This window comes from Diospyros lotus, chromosome 1 (genome assembly GCF_014633365.1).
Source record: "Diospyros lotus cultivar Yz01 chromosome 1, ASM1463336v1, whole genome shotgun sequence".
Classification (NCBI taxonomy): domain Eukaryota; kingdom Viridiplantae; phylum Streptophyta; class Magnoliopsida; order Ericales; family Ebenaceae; genus Diospyros; species Diospyros lotus.
The window spans coordinates 41,313,926-41,330,877 of NC_068338.1; the positions used below are offsets into that span (position 1 = coordinate 41,313,926).

General features: G+C 34.9%; 2 protein-coding genes across 2 annotated transcripts; both read left to right on the forward strand.

Moving 5' to 3' along the window:
- The first annotated feature begins 84 nt into the window (after positions 1 to 84).
- Positions 85 to 4,948, forward strand: LOC127807922 (CBS domain-containing protein CBSX1, chloroplastic-like). The gene is made up of 8 exons (XM_052346157.1): positions 85 to 478; positions 548 to 635; positions 760 to 824; positions 2,290 to 2,338; positions 2,552 to 2,604; positions 3,581 to 3,696; positions 4,346 to 4,403; positions 4,498 to 4,948. Exons 1-8 carry the CDS (start codon positions 266 to 268, stop codon positions 4,573 to 4,575), a joined length of 720 nt encoding a protein of 239 aa, XP_052202117.1. The 5' UTR covers positions 85 to 265; the 3' UTR covers positions 4,576 to 4,948.
- Positions 4,949 to 13,475: 8,527 nt separating this feature from the next.
- LOC127794893 (protein IRX15-LIKE-like) lies at positions 13,476 to 14,680 on the forward strand. Its single transcript, XM_052326190.1, has one exon. The coding sequence runs from the start codon at positions 13,628 to 13,630 to the stop codon at positions 14,546 to 14,548; it is 921 nt and encodes a 306-aa protein (XP_052182150.1). The 5' UTR covers positions 13,476 to 13,627; the 3' UTR covers positions 14,549 to 14,680.
- Positions 14,681 to 16,952: the final 2,272 nt, after the last annotated feature.

The following is a 16,952-nucleotide window of genomic DNA, read 5'->3' on the forward strand; positions in this document are numbered from 1 at the left end:
GTGCTGGGGGAAGCTTATCCATCACACGATGAGTGTGGGCAGTGGGGCCGAAGACTAGCCCGGCAATGGCGGCTTAATTGTTGCCGTTCTTTCCCACCTAATTGATGGAAGCTTCTCTCCCTGAGGCGGTACTTTGTAACTCGCACGGAACGTCTTCTTGCACTGCCGACATTCGCCGCCCTAAGACCAGAATCTGACGCATACAGAGTTTTTTCGCAATCATTCAAAATCCCTCTCCTCATTCCTCGCAGAAACGAACTCTGCAATGAATTCGATTCGTCACTTTGCCAATCCTCACGCGGCCGCTCCCCTTCCCGGCGCTTCCGCAGCCGTACAGCACCACCGTTCCTCTCAGTTGTTGTGCGTCCTTCCGTTTCGAAGCTTCCTACATCGGCCGCCTTCTTTGACGCCTGGCTCATCTTGGTTTCGTGGACGGCCGGTCGTTATTTCCGCCTCTGGCACGGCCAATTCGACTCCGGTAATTGGCCGCCTCACTCATCCGTGTGTATTTCCCTGGTTTGGTTCTTACTCTTGGTTTAATTTGCAGCAAAGGACTGGGATTTACACGGTCGGGGATTTCATGACCAGAAAGGAGGATTTACATGTGGTGAAGACCACGACAACTGTCGATGAAGGTAATTGGAGACGTGTTGTTTGCTTTCCCGCTGTCGATATGCTTCGTTGATATATATGAATGTGTGTGTGTGTGTGTGTGGGTGTGTATTTTCATTTTCTCATCATCAGCTATGTTATCTACAGCTCTGGAGACACTCGTCGATAAGCGAGTTACTGGTTTCCCTGTGATCGATGATGATTGGAAATTGGTAATTTTACTTTCCCTTGGTCGTAGACATGTATCATATTCTTTAGCTCGATGGACTTACAAAAGGATAATTTGAGGCCGCATTTTTCTTTTTTCTTTTATTAATAACTTTAGAGCTTGGATTTTATGAGATACGTATTCAATTATTTATCACAATATCATCCCAACTTGTCAGGCCAACCTCTCATTCAAGAGAGGTCTAGGTGAGCGCAATCATATAATTATTGTTGATTGGTAGACTGTGAGCTGGAGTTGTTGTAGGATCCACTGTTGCTCCAACCAGAGCACAACAACATATCAAGCTTTAATCCCAATATAAGTGGGTTGGATAACATGCGCTCTATGCTCTCATACAAAGGATTCCAGATCAGTATCTGGTGGAAACTTTTAAACTATTAGAGAGAGGAATTATGTTATTATTTTATTTCTACACAGCAATGCTGTTGCTTTGGTGTAGAATATGTGAATAGATTGTTTTGCTACCATTTCATCTGGAAGCTCAAATAATTAGAGAGTAACTGTTATTATTTGTATTTTTAACATTAATATTGCACCTTGCGGACAGAATTTATTGTCTTCTGTGATACAAGTTGTTGTGTCCTGGTCTCTTAAACTATTAGAACATATTAATCTTGCCAATTTTATTTGGTGTCATGGATCAAGTTTATCTGGTTGTATTTCTAGCAATTAGAGCTCCTTATGGACAGGACACTGCTCTCTGTCAGGAATACAGCATAAAGTGTTGATTGATGTGTCAATCTATCACTGGAAAACCTAATTTGGAGCTGCATAAGGTAACACAAAAATCCATCTTTTAATGATTACTAAGCATGATGTAGACAAGTAGTTGACCCCACTTCTGGAGAAGTGCTCAAGCCACCAATGAAGAGTTAGTAACTAACTCAGCGGAAAGTTCAAGCATCCTTATGATGTATTACTATTCTACTTCCTTCTGCAACTTTAGGTTGATCAAGCTGTATTAGATCATCTATACAATCCATAGCTAATTAATGCTTCTGCCCCAACCTTGGCAAGTATGTAACGGTGCTGATGGTTCATGTGAAATTCTTTTCCCAAATTAAATTTTTATTAAATTCCTTGGATAGGGATTCATGGACAAACCTTCAGGGTAATTTATAATATAAATATTCAAGAATTTGCTTGTTTGGAAATGATCATTTTGAAGATTGTTCTACTAGTTGTTCGTCAATCCTTAGCTGGACGGTTTAAGGTGATGGTTGTGTCTATGGAGGACTCTTTGCTTTGTTAGGGAACAATATCTTGAGCCTTAGAGGATATTGTGCTGGCCTTCATTTGTTCTGTAGTTCTCTGGTGCTTTCCCGGGCAGTTAGCAATTTATTATGTTCTTAACTGGATTTTCTTTTCTTTCAGGGTGAGGAGTGTTGTTTAAGTTCTTTTTTTTTTTTTTTGTTACATATTGATTGGAGTGTAAATTGTGGCTGTAGGTTGGTGTTGTTTCAGACTACGATCTCTTGGCGCTTGACTCTATCTCAGGTACTATTCCGTATTTTGATATTCATCCAGGCATGGTTTACACAGGTTGTTTTTGTTTTTGATACATTTGGTCTTAAGAATAATGGTTCTAAAATTTGTGCATCTGTCTGATTATTGCAAGTTGTCTTCCCATTTTAGATTATGTATCTTCAGTCATCTGGTTTTGTGATACTATTGGTCAATTTAGTTGTCTCTCTTCTTTCTGGCATTTAGGTGGTGGTCAAGCAGACACAAATTTGTTTCCTGATGTCGATAGTTCCTGGAAAGTATGTAAGAGAAACCTTTTTTTTTATTTTCTATAGACTTTCCCATCTTTTCCATTATCAATTTTCTTGATGCTATAATTTTTTTTGACAAATAATGTAATATATTCTGATTATTGTAAGGTGTCTTCTGAGTGCAATTCTGCTCTCGTTCTGCTTTTATCCTTTGCTAAAGAATCTCTGGATCCCAATTAGTTGACTCAACTTCTCTTTGTGCCATTTCAATCTATAAGTCATTAGTTATTTTAGCGAAAATATCCACCACACAGGAGATAAAAAGTAACGGATAGCTGTTCATTTGAGTTTTCTTAAAATAACTGAGGATGTCTGGCTCATGTCTTAGACCTTCCTGGCGGGTCTAAACTACTTTTGGCCACCTTATAGCTAATATATCACTGTACAACCTATAAATCATTTTTAACTGTCATAGTTTCCCTGCTTCTCTCATCATCGTCATCATCATCACCGCAAACCTTAATCCCATTAAGTCATGTCGGGCACATGGATTATGACTAAGAGTTTTCTGCAAAAAAAAATTCCTACAAACCTTCATTCTGTCCTCATCTTGGTTTCCTTGCTTCTCTCTGCAATCAATATTGCTGGGACCAAGTGCATATGATCCTACTCCCTGGATAAAACTTGATATGATGTGAGAATCCTCTTGACATGGCCCTGGGATGGCTGAAGTTTGTGGTTGTACTTCGTTCTTGAGATATTGGTTTAGTTGTTGACCAACAATTAGTTTTTCAAGCTAATTTCCCTGGAATCGCTGAAGGCTGTCGCCACACTTTATTTTTGAAATGTTAGTTTAGTTAATCAACAATTAAATTTTTCTAGCTAACTTCCCTGGACTCAGCTGAAGGCTGCAGTCGTTCTTTATTTTTGAAATATTGGTACTCAAGAATTAAATTTTCTAGCCCTGAACTCTAAAAAATGGTTGCACCAACCATTAGTTTATTGATCATGGTCATTATGGCAGGCATTTAATGAGATCCAAAGACTGCTTGGAAAAACTAATGGAAAAATTGTTGGCGATTTGATGACCCCCGCCCCTCTTGTTGTCCGTGAAACCACCAATCTCGAAGATGCTGCAAGGTACTTGCTTCTTTTATGCTTTCACGTGCTTCAACTTAAATTATTTAATTATCCTCTCTCTGAACTGTCTTTCATCCTCTACTGGTAGGAAAATTCATGTTCCTCGTGATCTTTTAATATGTTGCTGCAGATGATATCCATTAATATATATATTTTTATTTTTTTTTGGATTACATCTCATTCCTCATTACTGGCATCCTCAACCATCTCGTCTCTAGAGTTACACTGAGGAGGTAAATCGAGGGATGTGTCCGAGTGACCAGGGTGATAGGCCTTGGCACCACTAATATCACTTCCAAGATTCTCTCTTAGAAGGAAGCATTCTGCTTCCCCCAGAAATCAAACCCACACTGAGAGCCCCCATATAAACTTTCTACCTGTCCCTTTGCCACTCGCTTATGCCCTGGGGCACTATTTATTACTTAATAATAAGAAGGTTATGGGTTTGGGTTGTGGAAACAGCCTGCAGAAAAGTAACCCCTCCTTCAACTCGTCCAGAGTGAGAAGTCTTGTGCACTGTGGAAACTCTTATATTCTGCTTAGAGACAACAGGGTTGCCTACTAAACGAAAGGAAAGATAGAGAATGATTGTTTCTTTCCCTCAAGTTAGAAACCATAACTAAGACCAAACTAAATTTTCTAATTTCAGGTTGTTGCTCGAAACAAAATACCGGCGATTGCCTGTTGTGGATGGTGATGGCAGGCTGGTAATACATCTCTATATCTGGCTGGTTAAGGTTTAGTGTTATCGGTTGCGCGTTGCGGTGAGTAGTTTCTAATCCACCTCTTTTTTGTAAAAAGGTTGGACTCATTACAAGGGGAAATGTCGTTAGAGCTGCCCTTCAGATTAAACATGCTAGTGCGAAATACCACAATTGAAGATCATGACTCAATTAAAGATTTTGGCTGGTCATTGAAGAAAACTGCTGTTGGATAATGAAAGTCCCATGTCTTCACCTCAATCATAGCATCATTTTGAGGCAAGCAGGAGTCGACCCCCCTCCTGCCTATGTCTTTTTCCTACACATAAATCACTTATTCTTGTGCTCCTCTGTAATTTTAGTTGCATAATATTCTTTCCTGACTTGGATGTTGTGGAGCAACTTTAGTTGGGATTAGGGTTGATTGGATACAGGTCTCTGCAAAATACCCATCTAGGATTGTAATTCAATATTTGTTGACACTTTCTTTGAATGATCAAACAAATATTACTATATGAGATTATTGAATATAACATGGCATATTCTTCGAAGCTTTGTGGCAGCTCTGAGTTCTTATTTCCTGAAGAGGCAAAATACTCGCCGGTCGTCATAAATGGCAGTGGTGGTGCATGAGGACCACGACAAAAATTCCTAAATGTCTTATCTTTCGTACAAATTCGAAAGGTGTGAAATCATAGGAAAAGTTTTGCGTTGTTCATGAACATTTCATCTGTCTTTTTAATGAGATTACTTGGAGATGTCATTGCATATCCATCAAACAAGCCTTGGCTTGGATGGGGAAAAAAAAAATGTTAACTCGCCAAAAGATGGACATTGGGTCCTCCAACCTGCCCGAGATTTGCACATTTTAAATTATTATTTTTTTATTTAGTGTACTTATAATTTTATTTTTTCAGCAGGTACATATAATTTTGTTATACAGATATACATATCTGTCTAAAAAGTAAATTTATTTTGATGTTTTGATCCACTCCTCGTCAAGTTTGACCTTATAATACTTTTGTCCATTATGTTTTATTTTGATTTTAAATGCTCAAATGTCAATTTTTTTTTGTTATTTTATTTATTAAAACTATGATAGTTATTTAAAAGACAATAAAATCAGTAAATTCTAACGAAACCAAGAAGAATGAAGAATTTCTGAGCGGATGAAATTATTTTCTTGCAGATTTAGGTGGTGTTTTCTTTGTGTTTTATTTTTGAGTTTTGAGTTTTGAATTTATTTTAAATTTTGTGTTTTTAGTATTTGTTTTGAGATTTTTAAAAATATGTTTTTTTTATCATTTTAAAAAATTATTTTCTAAAATAGAAAATTAGAAAACGCGTTTATTTTGAAATTTTAAAAACAGTTTCTTTTTTGTTATTATGATATTTTATTTAAAAAATTTAATTCAAAATAAATTGTAAACATTTATTAATAAATTATAAATTTGATTCAAATACTTTAAGCTATAAAATAAAATTCAAATAAAATAAAACAAAAAATCAAAATCTTAAAAATATCATTAAAAAAATTAATACAAAAAAATCATATCATATATTCAATATATTCAGTTAATATTTAAATAAAATTAAAAAAAATCAAATAACACACAAAAAAAAAAAAAATCACAAACAGAGATGAGGAAAGCAGGGGGAGGACTAACGCCACGGCCGATCGCCCTATCTCCTTCTTCGCCCATTATCGCGGTGGTTCTAGCCGTCGACTTTCTTCCTAGATAGTGGTCACAAATGTTGTTGTTCGAAAGGAAAAGAGGGAGCAGACCAACGCCATGGCCGAGAAGAAGCAACTCAACCAGTCAGCTATGGTAGTGGCTTTAAATCTTCGATTGGCGAACGACAACGAAGAACAACAATGACGACCAAGACGATGACCCACGATGGAGAAGGAAGCAAGGCCCATGCTTGTCAGTGACACCGATCGGATCTGGTTTCTTCCATGGCGTGAACAAAAGAGATGGGAAATAAGAGAAGAGAGGAGAGAGATGTGGGTCAGCACAGGGGCGGTTGATGGAGGCTTTCGGCGATGATGAGCGAGGTCGACGGCTGACGGAGAGATGGCGAGGAGAGATGTGGCTCATGGCAGCGACGGACATGGCAGGGCGGTCGACGGCCCATGCTTGAGAGAGCAGAGAGGAGAGAGAGAATATATTGAGATTTGGGGTGGGAGGGTGCGAGGCTGTTTTTCGTGTTTTTTACTTTTCAGCCTATTTTCATTGAAAATAACCAAAACAATAAAATGTTGTTTTGAGTTTTTTTTACAAAATTTTTAGTTATTTTTGAAAACGTATTTTTGAAAATAATAAAGAAAACATATTTTCAGTATTTTAAAAAATTAAAAATAAAAAATGGCCTGAGAAAGAGAACATGCCCTTAAATTTTGTTTGGTTACTCAAAATTCTGCAAAGGGGAACTATATACGTAGGAATAATAATTAGTATGTATTATGTTGTGAAGTTTCTGGATTTCAAGGGTCGTATCTGACATTTTAAAATTACAACAATCTTTCAATTAATTAATTTTTACGATGACTGTTATTATAGTCTGATGAGGAGTTGTGAGATGATATTAAATGTATACAACTGTTTCCTTAAATGGCGCATTGTATATTGGAAATAATATTCTTATGTCATGTGTCCAGTCGTTGACCAAGCAATAAGAAAGAAAGGCCGTTTACAATATATTTTGTAAAGCAATCCCGTGGAGGAACCAGGATTATCTATTTGTAAGGATAAGATTAAGATAGAAAATATCGATTTGGAAGGATCTGGTTGGTATCTTCATAAGACACTCCTCATTCCAAAAATAGTACTTTTATTTGATCGCAGCATCTGATCACGTGATTTGGATAGGGAAAATTCTGGATAAGAAAAATTCTATTTGCAATCGATTTGTTCTTGGCAAGTCGTTTTTAATATTCTTAAAATATTCTAAGGTAAATATTCATATTTATCTTTTATTTAAATTTTTGATATTTAATCACTCACCATTACTCCTCAAGCACGTGTACCCATTTTCTCACCCACCATCACCACAGTCACTTTACTCACTCACAAATAAATATCGCGCAACCACTATTATTCAACATTGAGTATTACACAGCCACTATTATTCAACACTGAACATTGCTCAGCCCAATTTTTCTCGCCATAGCCAATTACCAGTTATTAGACCATCTCCAACCCAACCCCAAATTTGGGGTAAAATCTCAAATTTTGAGTAAAATCCTCTCCAACTCACCCCAAATCCTACCCTAAATTTGGGGTTATGAATAGTATTACCCCAAATTTGAGGTTGCATTATTCCTTGACCCCAAATTTGAGGTAATATATTTATCCCTATTTTCCCCCCCCCCTCATTTTAACTATAACAAAATTTAATTTCTTTTGTATCCCACCTTTATATATTTTCACATTTTTATTTACTTATTATTAGTATTAATAATATTTAAATAATATTAATAAATTATAATCAATTAATAATAATTAATAAATTTTGTTGTGTTTAATATAATATTTTATTAATTGAGTTAGTAAATGTAATGTTTTTATTTTTTAATATTATTGATAATTAATTTTTTTAGTTAATTATGTAATTTTTAGGTAATAATTTAAATTGATATATAATAAATAAGTAAATAATTTACATTATAAAAAAATATTTAGAATAAAAAAAAATAAAAAATAATAAGCTATTCCTTTACCCCAAATTTAGGGTTAAGAGTTGGAGAGGAATCAGGTCTTACCCCAAATTTGGGGTGAAGGGTTGGAGATGCTCTTATCAGTGATGGAAGATTATTATCTGTAAATGTTTATACTGGAATTTGACAAAAAAAATAATGAGTATTTATGTTTCGACGAGAAATAGCACAAATTATAACATCGATCACTATTTCAATCACATAATTTACATTGATGAATTAAAAAAATAAAATTAATTAAAAAAAAAATATCCCTTCAGATGCCTTGAAGCCCCGAACCCCGAGATTTGGGGAGGTTGACCGCCTTCGAATGCCGCAATTCGGAGGCATTCCCACCAGCTACTGTTGGAGCCGTTCGATGCCTCCGAATGTCGGTGAATGCAAACCCTATGATTTAGGGACTTTGAAAGCACCTTGAATCTATGGATTAGGGAAAAATCAATTTTCTCGAATCCATGGGTTCAGGAGAATGCTATGTATATAGTTATAATATATATATATATTATAACTAATGTTATAACTATATACATAGCATTGGTTTGGGAGAAACTATTATACATATACATATTATAATTATATACATATATATATAATACAGACGTAATTTTTTATATAAATTATTATAAATAAAAGAGTCTTTATCATGTGGGGATTGCAAAATGGTCAAATCTAATCAAATGCATCAATTTTTTATGAGAATAACTTCAGATGACATATATATATATATAAATATATGCCATACATATATATATTACATACATTTTTCCTGAATCTATGGGTTTGAGAGAATTATATATTTTTCGAAATCATGGATTCGGGTACGATGATGGGTAGCCACATTATCCCGCGAAGAGCAAAACACTTGGTTGCAAAATAGAATTTTTTTAAATCTTTCTTACTTGGTTTCTGTGATTCTGACGAAAAAACGAGGGATTCCAGCGAAAAGGGCGGGCGAGGCAACCAACTCTGGCGACGACGAGATAATAGTGGTCTGAAGAGGTTTTGATGTGAGAAGTGGTGTGAAGATGATTTTTTGTGTGTGGGGGTGTCTTTTGAGGGATGAGTATTTGGAGGATATGTTTGAAATATAGATAGTTACAAAAAGTAATCACTCTGATTGTAAATAGTAAAACTAAAATTTTACTTATGTTAATTGTGAAGAACAAAAATTGTTGTTGCAAATAAAATTTCCCTTTGGATAGATGTATCATTAATCATATGCCTGTTATTCCCTCCTCGACCCTATAGGTGTCAAAAGGGCCGGCCCGGTCCGGCCCGAGTCGGCCCACGGGCTTTTTAAACGGGCCGGGCCGGCCCTTTTACTAAAAGGGCAGGGCCGGGCCCGGGCCCGGGCGCTTTTGCCGTGGATAGGGCCCGGCCCGGCCCACGGCCCCCCTACAAAAGGGCCGGACCGGGCCGGGCCCTTAGCCCACAAGGCCGAGCGGGCCCGGCCCGGTGAGCCCGCCCTTTTTTTTTTTTTTCTTTTTTTTTAAATATTTTTTTTAAAAATAATACATATAATATATACATATATAAATATCAAAATAATACATATATAAAAATTAATTTGTTTCTTTTAAAAATATTTTCTATCTTAATTCTTAAGTTTTAAATATTATTTCATTATTTTATATTTCAAAATTCTATATGTCTTATAATTTTTCTTGTAAATTGATATGAAAAATAATGTACATATAAAAAGGAGAATGTTTATTTATAATTTAAATATATAAAAATTTTAACTTAAAAAATTTAAATAAATTGATGGTTATTATTTATATATATTGTGAAATTAAATTTTTTAGTATCAAATATCAATAATTACTAAAGAATAACAAAATTAAAAAAAAAAAGTAAGGGCCTTATTGGCCCATAAGGGCCTCATGGGCCCGGCCCATAAGGGCCACGGGCCGGGCCGTGGGCCCAATTTCTTTGGCCCAGCCCGGCCCGTTTGAACAGTAACGGGCCGGGCCAAAGCCCGGCCCATCACGAGCTGGGCCGGGCGGCCCGCGGGCCGTCCGGCCCTTTTGACACCTCTACTCGACCCTCATCCTCGGCTCTACGTTAAACTCAAATTAACTAACAATAATTATCCCAACAAAAAGGACGCAGAGTGACTATTTATGACTGTTTATTGATATTTTATCATCGCTATTACCTAAGACCCAAGTCGATGATTACTTACTTATCAATGAATGCATCTTACTTTTTTTTTTTAATCTCTATTTTATATTATTTTAAGAATACTCTACAACAACCAATGAACATAGTTGGGTGATTTTGATGATTCATTTCGAGCCTACTCTATTATGGTTAGAGTGTTGATATGAAATCGAAATTAAGGACTATTAAGTTCCTTGATTTAACTTGTTCACGGTATTTTAAAATTAATAAATAAGAACACTCGTGATGAGACGTTATCGGAAAGAAGAAAATAATACTCTATAGTGATTTTTGATTCCTAATTAGATTATTACATGATTTTGAATTAACTTCTTACTTTTTTTTAATTAAAAAATAAATAAAAAAGCTATTTGAGTACCCATTACTGAGGATGGATGGGGGGAAAAGGATATTATACTTGGACAAAAAGGACGTCTTAATTACGAAAAAGGTAAAGTTAAAGGGTTGAGTTGGTCAGAAGAATTGAATTTCGTTAAAGCTGTGTTGTTAGGTGATGGGAGGTCACTTTGGCATCCCACTCACTCACTCACTCACACCCATTTAAATTAAAATTAAAATCAAAATTTGGATTCAGAGCGGATGCTTCATCATTAGTGTTAGTTAAAGTTGGATTTAAAATCCTTTTGGAAACTAATCTTTGAGGTGGCAGTGGCACACGGTTCAATTAGAAAGCCCCACAACAACATACTCCTAACTAATCGAATTAAAATTCTTTTTAGCACCTAAAGCTCAGACCACATCATTCCCATCCCGATTGTCTTCTGACGTGAGGATTAGACATCCTACCATAATCGTTAAATTAATTTTGCATATATATATATATATATTTAGAGGTTGATTATTTTTTAGTTTGAATTATTGAATGCTTTAAATGAAAGCCTAACTATTAATGTTTAACAGTTTATATCATAAATTTTATGGGTTTAAATGAAAGCTTTTAGTACTATTACTACTAATAAATTTTTAATAAAGGGTATTATTAATAATGTATATTGTTTAAAAATAAAATATATTTAATAAATTTAAATGTTATTAATCAAAATATGAGATAAAAATGTGAGAAACATTTCAGATATTTGTTATTTTCAATATATTTGTTAAATTTATATGATCTATTTTAAAAAAAAAATTCACGTGACTTCTTATTTTATTTTTTATAAATAAATTTATCTGATTTTATATAAATTTATTTAATTTTTTATAGATAAACTTAAATTATCCATATGTCCCTTATAAGATAATTAATATCATTTAATATATTTTTAAATTGTCATATGTTTTGATAATTTTTAAAATTTAAATGAAATTATTTCATTCACTAATTTTAAATTATTTTATTTAATTTTATATTTTATTATGTTTTGATAATTTTTAATTATCTATGTAACATTATTGTAATTCTACCAATAATTATTTCTACTTGGTTGGTCTTTTTATAATTTATTTTTAACATTAATCATAAAATATTATTTTAATTATAAATTTATTATTAATATTAATATATAATTTTTAATAAATTTAATAATAAAAATATTTTAGTAAAAAGCACTGGTCTTAAAACTTATCATATGTATTTAATAAATATATGAAAAAAATATTATTTTTAATAAATTTTAAAAAATAATAAAATATAAAATATAAATATTTTTTATTTTTATTTTAATTATTTTATATTTTAATATAAAAAATATTTTAATCTTATCTTAATACTTTAATATCTTATTTATTTTAATAAATATTTTAAGGGTTGAAGAAATTAGAGTAAATGTGGTTTCCTAATTCATCTTGACATCCTGTTCCACTGTCAGCTGTCAGCTTCGTCATCATGTGACAACGGAAAGAAGGTTACACTGTCAGCTGCATCGTTGAATTACCAATTTAAAATATCGAAAATACCCCCATTTATTTGGTTTAGTTTATTGGATTTTTTGATTTAAAATGTCAGTGTGTCAGTCATCAGCAAACAAATTAAATAAAAAACGTTTCCAAAATCTGTAAAAGATTAAATTCCAAAAGGGAAAATAATAATAATAAAAAAAGACGGATGAAATAAAATTATTTATACTAAACACTAAACAGCCCTAAGCCTAACCAAAGGAGCAAAGGCAGGCAGGCAGGCAGGAATTATTGGTACGGAAGGAGGCCACCACCAAATCAAACAAACGGACAACGACGTCGTTTTCGTCACTGGTAACGTACGTCGGTCGGTCGGTCGTTCCCAAATCAACCAAGTCTCTAATGAATCCCGGCCCCACATCCCGTCGAATCGTAATCTTGATCTCATCGGAAGTTGCACAACGCATCGGCATACCTCGCGATTCGTGAACGAACATTATCTTCTACCTGATTTCTCTTTCCATTTTGCCCTGCTAATAAGCTAAGCACAAATAAATAAATATGATTAACCGTTATTAATGCCTATCTATTATATTTTATTTAATATTTAAATAATTTTATTTATTAGTAATAAATATATTATATTTCAAATTATTTTATTACTAATAAAATTATTTAAATATTAAAAATAAGATACATATTATTCTTCAAAATATATACTATTAAAATTTTATATCAAATAATAATAAATATTTATTTTTCACTTAAAAATATTATTCTTAAGATAATAAATTAATGTTACTCGTATGAGATGAAGTATGTTTATGGCATAAAATAGTTAAATATTAAGCATCAAGGTGTAAGATATAATGTATATATTGAATCAAGGTGTAGAATTTCTATTGGTATAAACATTGTCATAATTTTTATTCATGAATATATAATGTATTGAATCATATAATATAAAGAAATATTAATTATTATTTTGAGGGTGATGGCTAATTTTGTCTAAAAAAAGTGTAATTATTATTTTAAAATAATGGTTAAGGTGAGATAAAATATTAATATTGGTTAATGAAATGTTGTAAAATACATTATTTATTAACTATTATGAATGTTTTAAAATGAAATAATAACACTTATTTAAAAAATAGATGCATTTATTGTATAATAATTAATATTAAATGTACCTTATTTTTTAATAAGATTACAGAACACGGTATGTCTGAAAATATACAGACTGGATATATATACAAATGATATGTACAGACTCGTTGTAGAGGAAAATCATTTTCAATTTATTTATTTATTTAATGCGTCCCCAATTCCCTTATCTTTAGTAACAACAAACCCTTGCTATCAGTCTCAGTCTTCAACTCTTCCACTCTCTTTCTCTGAGAGCTTCCACCAACTAAGAGAGAGAAAGCCAAGGATCGAAGACGGGTATGGCCTTGACGTAATCTCTCTCTCTCTCTCTCTCTCTCTCAAAATGAAGGGCGGCCCAAAGCTGATCGTTCTCCACCCTGCAATCAACAAGCACGGCGGAGCCTCCCACCGCCTCTGGCTTCTCGCCTTCCTCGCCTTCTTCACTTTCGCCTTCCTTTTCACTCTCATCACCACCAGAGACGCCGCCGCCGCCGCCGCCGCTACCGCCTCCGTCACTTCTTCCGCCTCGCCGCTCCCCAAGCCCGTCTTCGATGCCCTCCTCCACTACGCCGCCGCCTCCAACACCACCGGCCGGCTGTCCTCCGCCGAGCTCAAGTCCATCGCCGCCGTCCTCCGCCGCTGCCCCTCCACTCCCTGCAACTTCCTCGTCTTCGGCCTAACCCACGAGACTCTCCTCTGGAACTCCCTCAACCACCGCGGTCGAACCGTGTTCGTCGACGAGAGCTCGTTCCTGGTCGCCAAACTCGAAGAGAAGCATCCGGAGATCGAAGCCTACGACCTCCAATTCACCACCAGAGTCAGCGATCTCTACGGCCTCGTCGACCACGCCAGAGAGGAGATCAAAACCGAGTGCCGGCCGGTGCAGAATCTCCTCTTCTCCGACTGCAAGCTCGCCATCAACGACCTCCCGAACCACATCTACGAACTGTCGTGGGACGTGATTCTGGTGGACGGCCCCCGCGGATACTTCGCGGCGGCGCCGGGGAGGATGGCTGCGATATTCACCGCCGGCGTGCTGGCGAGGAGCAAGCGGGCCGGCGCGGCCAAGACTCACGTGTTCGTGCACGAGTTCGACCGGGAAGTGGAGAGAGTTTGCAGCGACGAGTTCTTGTGCAGAGATAACTTGATTGAGACCAATGACTCCTTGGCTCATTTCGTGCTGGAAAAGGGGGATCCAAATAGCTTTGAATTCTGCCCTAATTCGTCGTCGTCGTCGTCGCCATTATCATTGGCAGATGATTAGAAGCAGGACTGTGATTAATTACTTATGAGTCTGTGACGCAATGCGTTTTTCTCTTTCTCAAAATTTACAGTATAAATATGTAATTTTTATATAGGCTTTTGATTATTGAGAGCATGTGCGACGATGGGTAAAGTTTTGGGCGTTCAAATCTTTAGATCTGTTTGTTTGGTTCCCTCCCTGGAAAAAAAGGTGGCAAATTCTGCGAATCTGGGAAAGAAAGAAAGTTATGGGCGTTCAAGTGTACATAGATAGATAGGACTACTTCGTTCGGCTTCGTTGAACCAAATTTGCATCTTCAATAAGCAATCATATTTATAATGATGATTTACAAATTTGTGTTTGCCTTCGATTTCGGAATTCAGAACCAAAAAAAAAAAAAAAAAAAGGTAAAACATGCAGAGTGCCATTATTTGAAATTTTGAAATGAAGCAAATGGGTAAGATTCCTTTTAATGGCGCACTTTTCTGGGCAATCAAACAGGTTGTGGAAAGGGGCTAGGTAGGTGGGGTGGCTGATCATGGGTGTCGGTGAGGGGTTGGAATTCGGAAGGAAGATGGGGCCGCAATTCATTCAGCGGCTTGATTTCCGTATCCTTCCGGGCGACATATTTGGCCTAGAGTCACGTGCCCCCCACCCCGGTAATTAAGGGTAGGGGATATGAAAAAAAAGAAAGAAAGAAATAAATGTCAAAGTAACAGGGAAAGCTAAAAGACAAGTAAACAATTACAAATTTAAATACGTGTTTTTTATTTGGCTATGAAAAGACGTGATTTTATAATAATATTTAAAATGCTCGCTAATTGTTGTTATCCATCATTTAAATTCTTAAACATAACCTTCTTGTTTAATGCTTACAAAATTCCCATTGTCTCATTAACCACAATAATTTTTTTCCAACTATAAAGTAATTAAATAGATGTTCCATTTTTCATATACATAAACTATTTGTATATAATAGTATAATAATAATAATTGATGCTCTTAGAATTTATTTATTTATTATAGTGGATGTGTATAGGAGAAGCGGCAGCGGAAGAGCCACCGTTTGAAGTGACGCCGACGCCGAGCTCTCAGTGAGTGAACCACGTGAATAAAGCGTACGTTACGCCACATGCATACGCTAACTAAAACAGCTCTCGACACCGGGGAAAGCGAGGCGTGTCCAGGCCTGGCCACGATATTTTTCGATGCCTCCAGTTATTAATTTACATATTATTAATAACGGTATAAATTCTTAAGTATACTTAAGCTATTATATTTTTAATTTTGATGATTAGGTGTGTAGGAATACTCAAACTGTAGTGATTATGATTTTTTTTTTTTGGTTGCTATTATTATTATAAAACACAAGTCATTGATGAATGAATGAATTAATTAATTTGAAACGCGAAAGAGGTGAGGTGGTCCTCTCATCACCTCTGCTGCTGCTGCAGCATTAAAGGCGAGGACATCTGCGGCCTGTTGGTGCCGTTACATATGGGATATGTACGTACGAGCCTCCTGTTGTTTCCTTATCAACTTCTTCTTGACCCAAATATTTACACAATTCGTTTTTACTTCTAAAAAAGGAATGTTTTCTAATAATTATAATTTTTTAATTGACATTTTAACTTAATAATATATAAATTAATTACGAATACGTTGTGGTTTTAATGGGCCAGACAAGGCATATCCTTTGTGGTCTCTTTGGCGGGTTGGCCCAGACGAAGCCCAAGGCAGATAATTTAAATCTTTAGAGGAGGAGAAGGAGTGTGAGTGTGCGTGTGAGACCTAGATGACTCATGGCCAAGCTTCTGTTTGGATTGAATTTGAAGTTAAGAGGAAAATGAACAAAAGTAATAAAATCATTATTATAAGTGATTCAATTTAACAGTTTAATTCCGATACATTGACTGTCTGATGACTTTTTAACGTAAGCACTAAACTGGATTTAGATTTTGACGGATCATACTCTGATTCTGGAGTTGAAATTTCAGAAAGGCATGTTTAATGATAGCTTCTCAAAAAAAGTTAAAAGAGAAATGTAAATGACAAATAAGTTGTTATTGCATTTTGGTTTAAGGGTTATATTAATTATTAGACTTTAAAAATATTAAATAAGATTTTGTACTTTTAAATTCGAGATCAAATTGATCACTCTTTTTCAAAAATTATCAAATAAATTATTATATTTTTAGATCAAGAGTTAGGGAGATATCATCTTAATATTTTACAATGAAGTCAACTCTATTTCTAATAAAAAAAAATCCTACACAAAACATAGTTATAAAATGTCCAAATCAAACTCTAAATCTAGGTTCAAAAAATCACACACAATTATAATTTGATATTTTTTAAAATATAGTGACTAATTTGACATTGAATTTAACGGTACTATAGCTTATTTAACCCTTTTTAAAAGTGA

What these genes read in the sequence shown, in the direction of transcription:
- LOC127807922 (XM_052346157.1), top strand. Translation starts at nt 266, where the DNA reads ATGAATTCGATTCGTCACTTTGCCAATCCTCACGCGGCCGCTCCCCTT. An exon ending in CACGACAACTGTCGATGAAG is followed by an intron (nt 636 to 759) that starts GTAATTGGAGAC and finishes TGTTATCTACAG; the next exon opens with CTCTGGAGACACTCGTCGAT. An exon ending in ATGTCGATAGTTCCTGGAAA is followed by an intron (nt 2,605 to 3,580) that starts GTATGTAAGAGA and finishes TCATTATGGCAG; the next exon opens with GCATTTAATGAGATCCAAAG.
- LOC127794893 (XM_052326190.1), top strand. Translation starts at nt 13,628, where the DNA reads ATGAAGGGCGGCCCAAAGCTGATCGTTCTCCACCCTGCAATCAACAAG.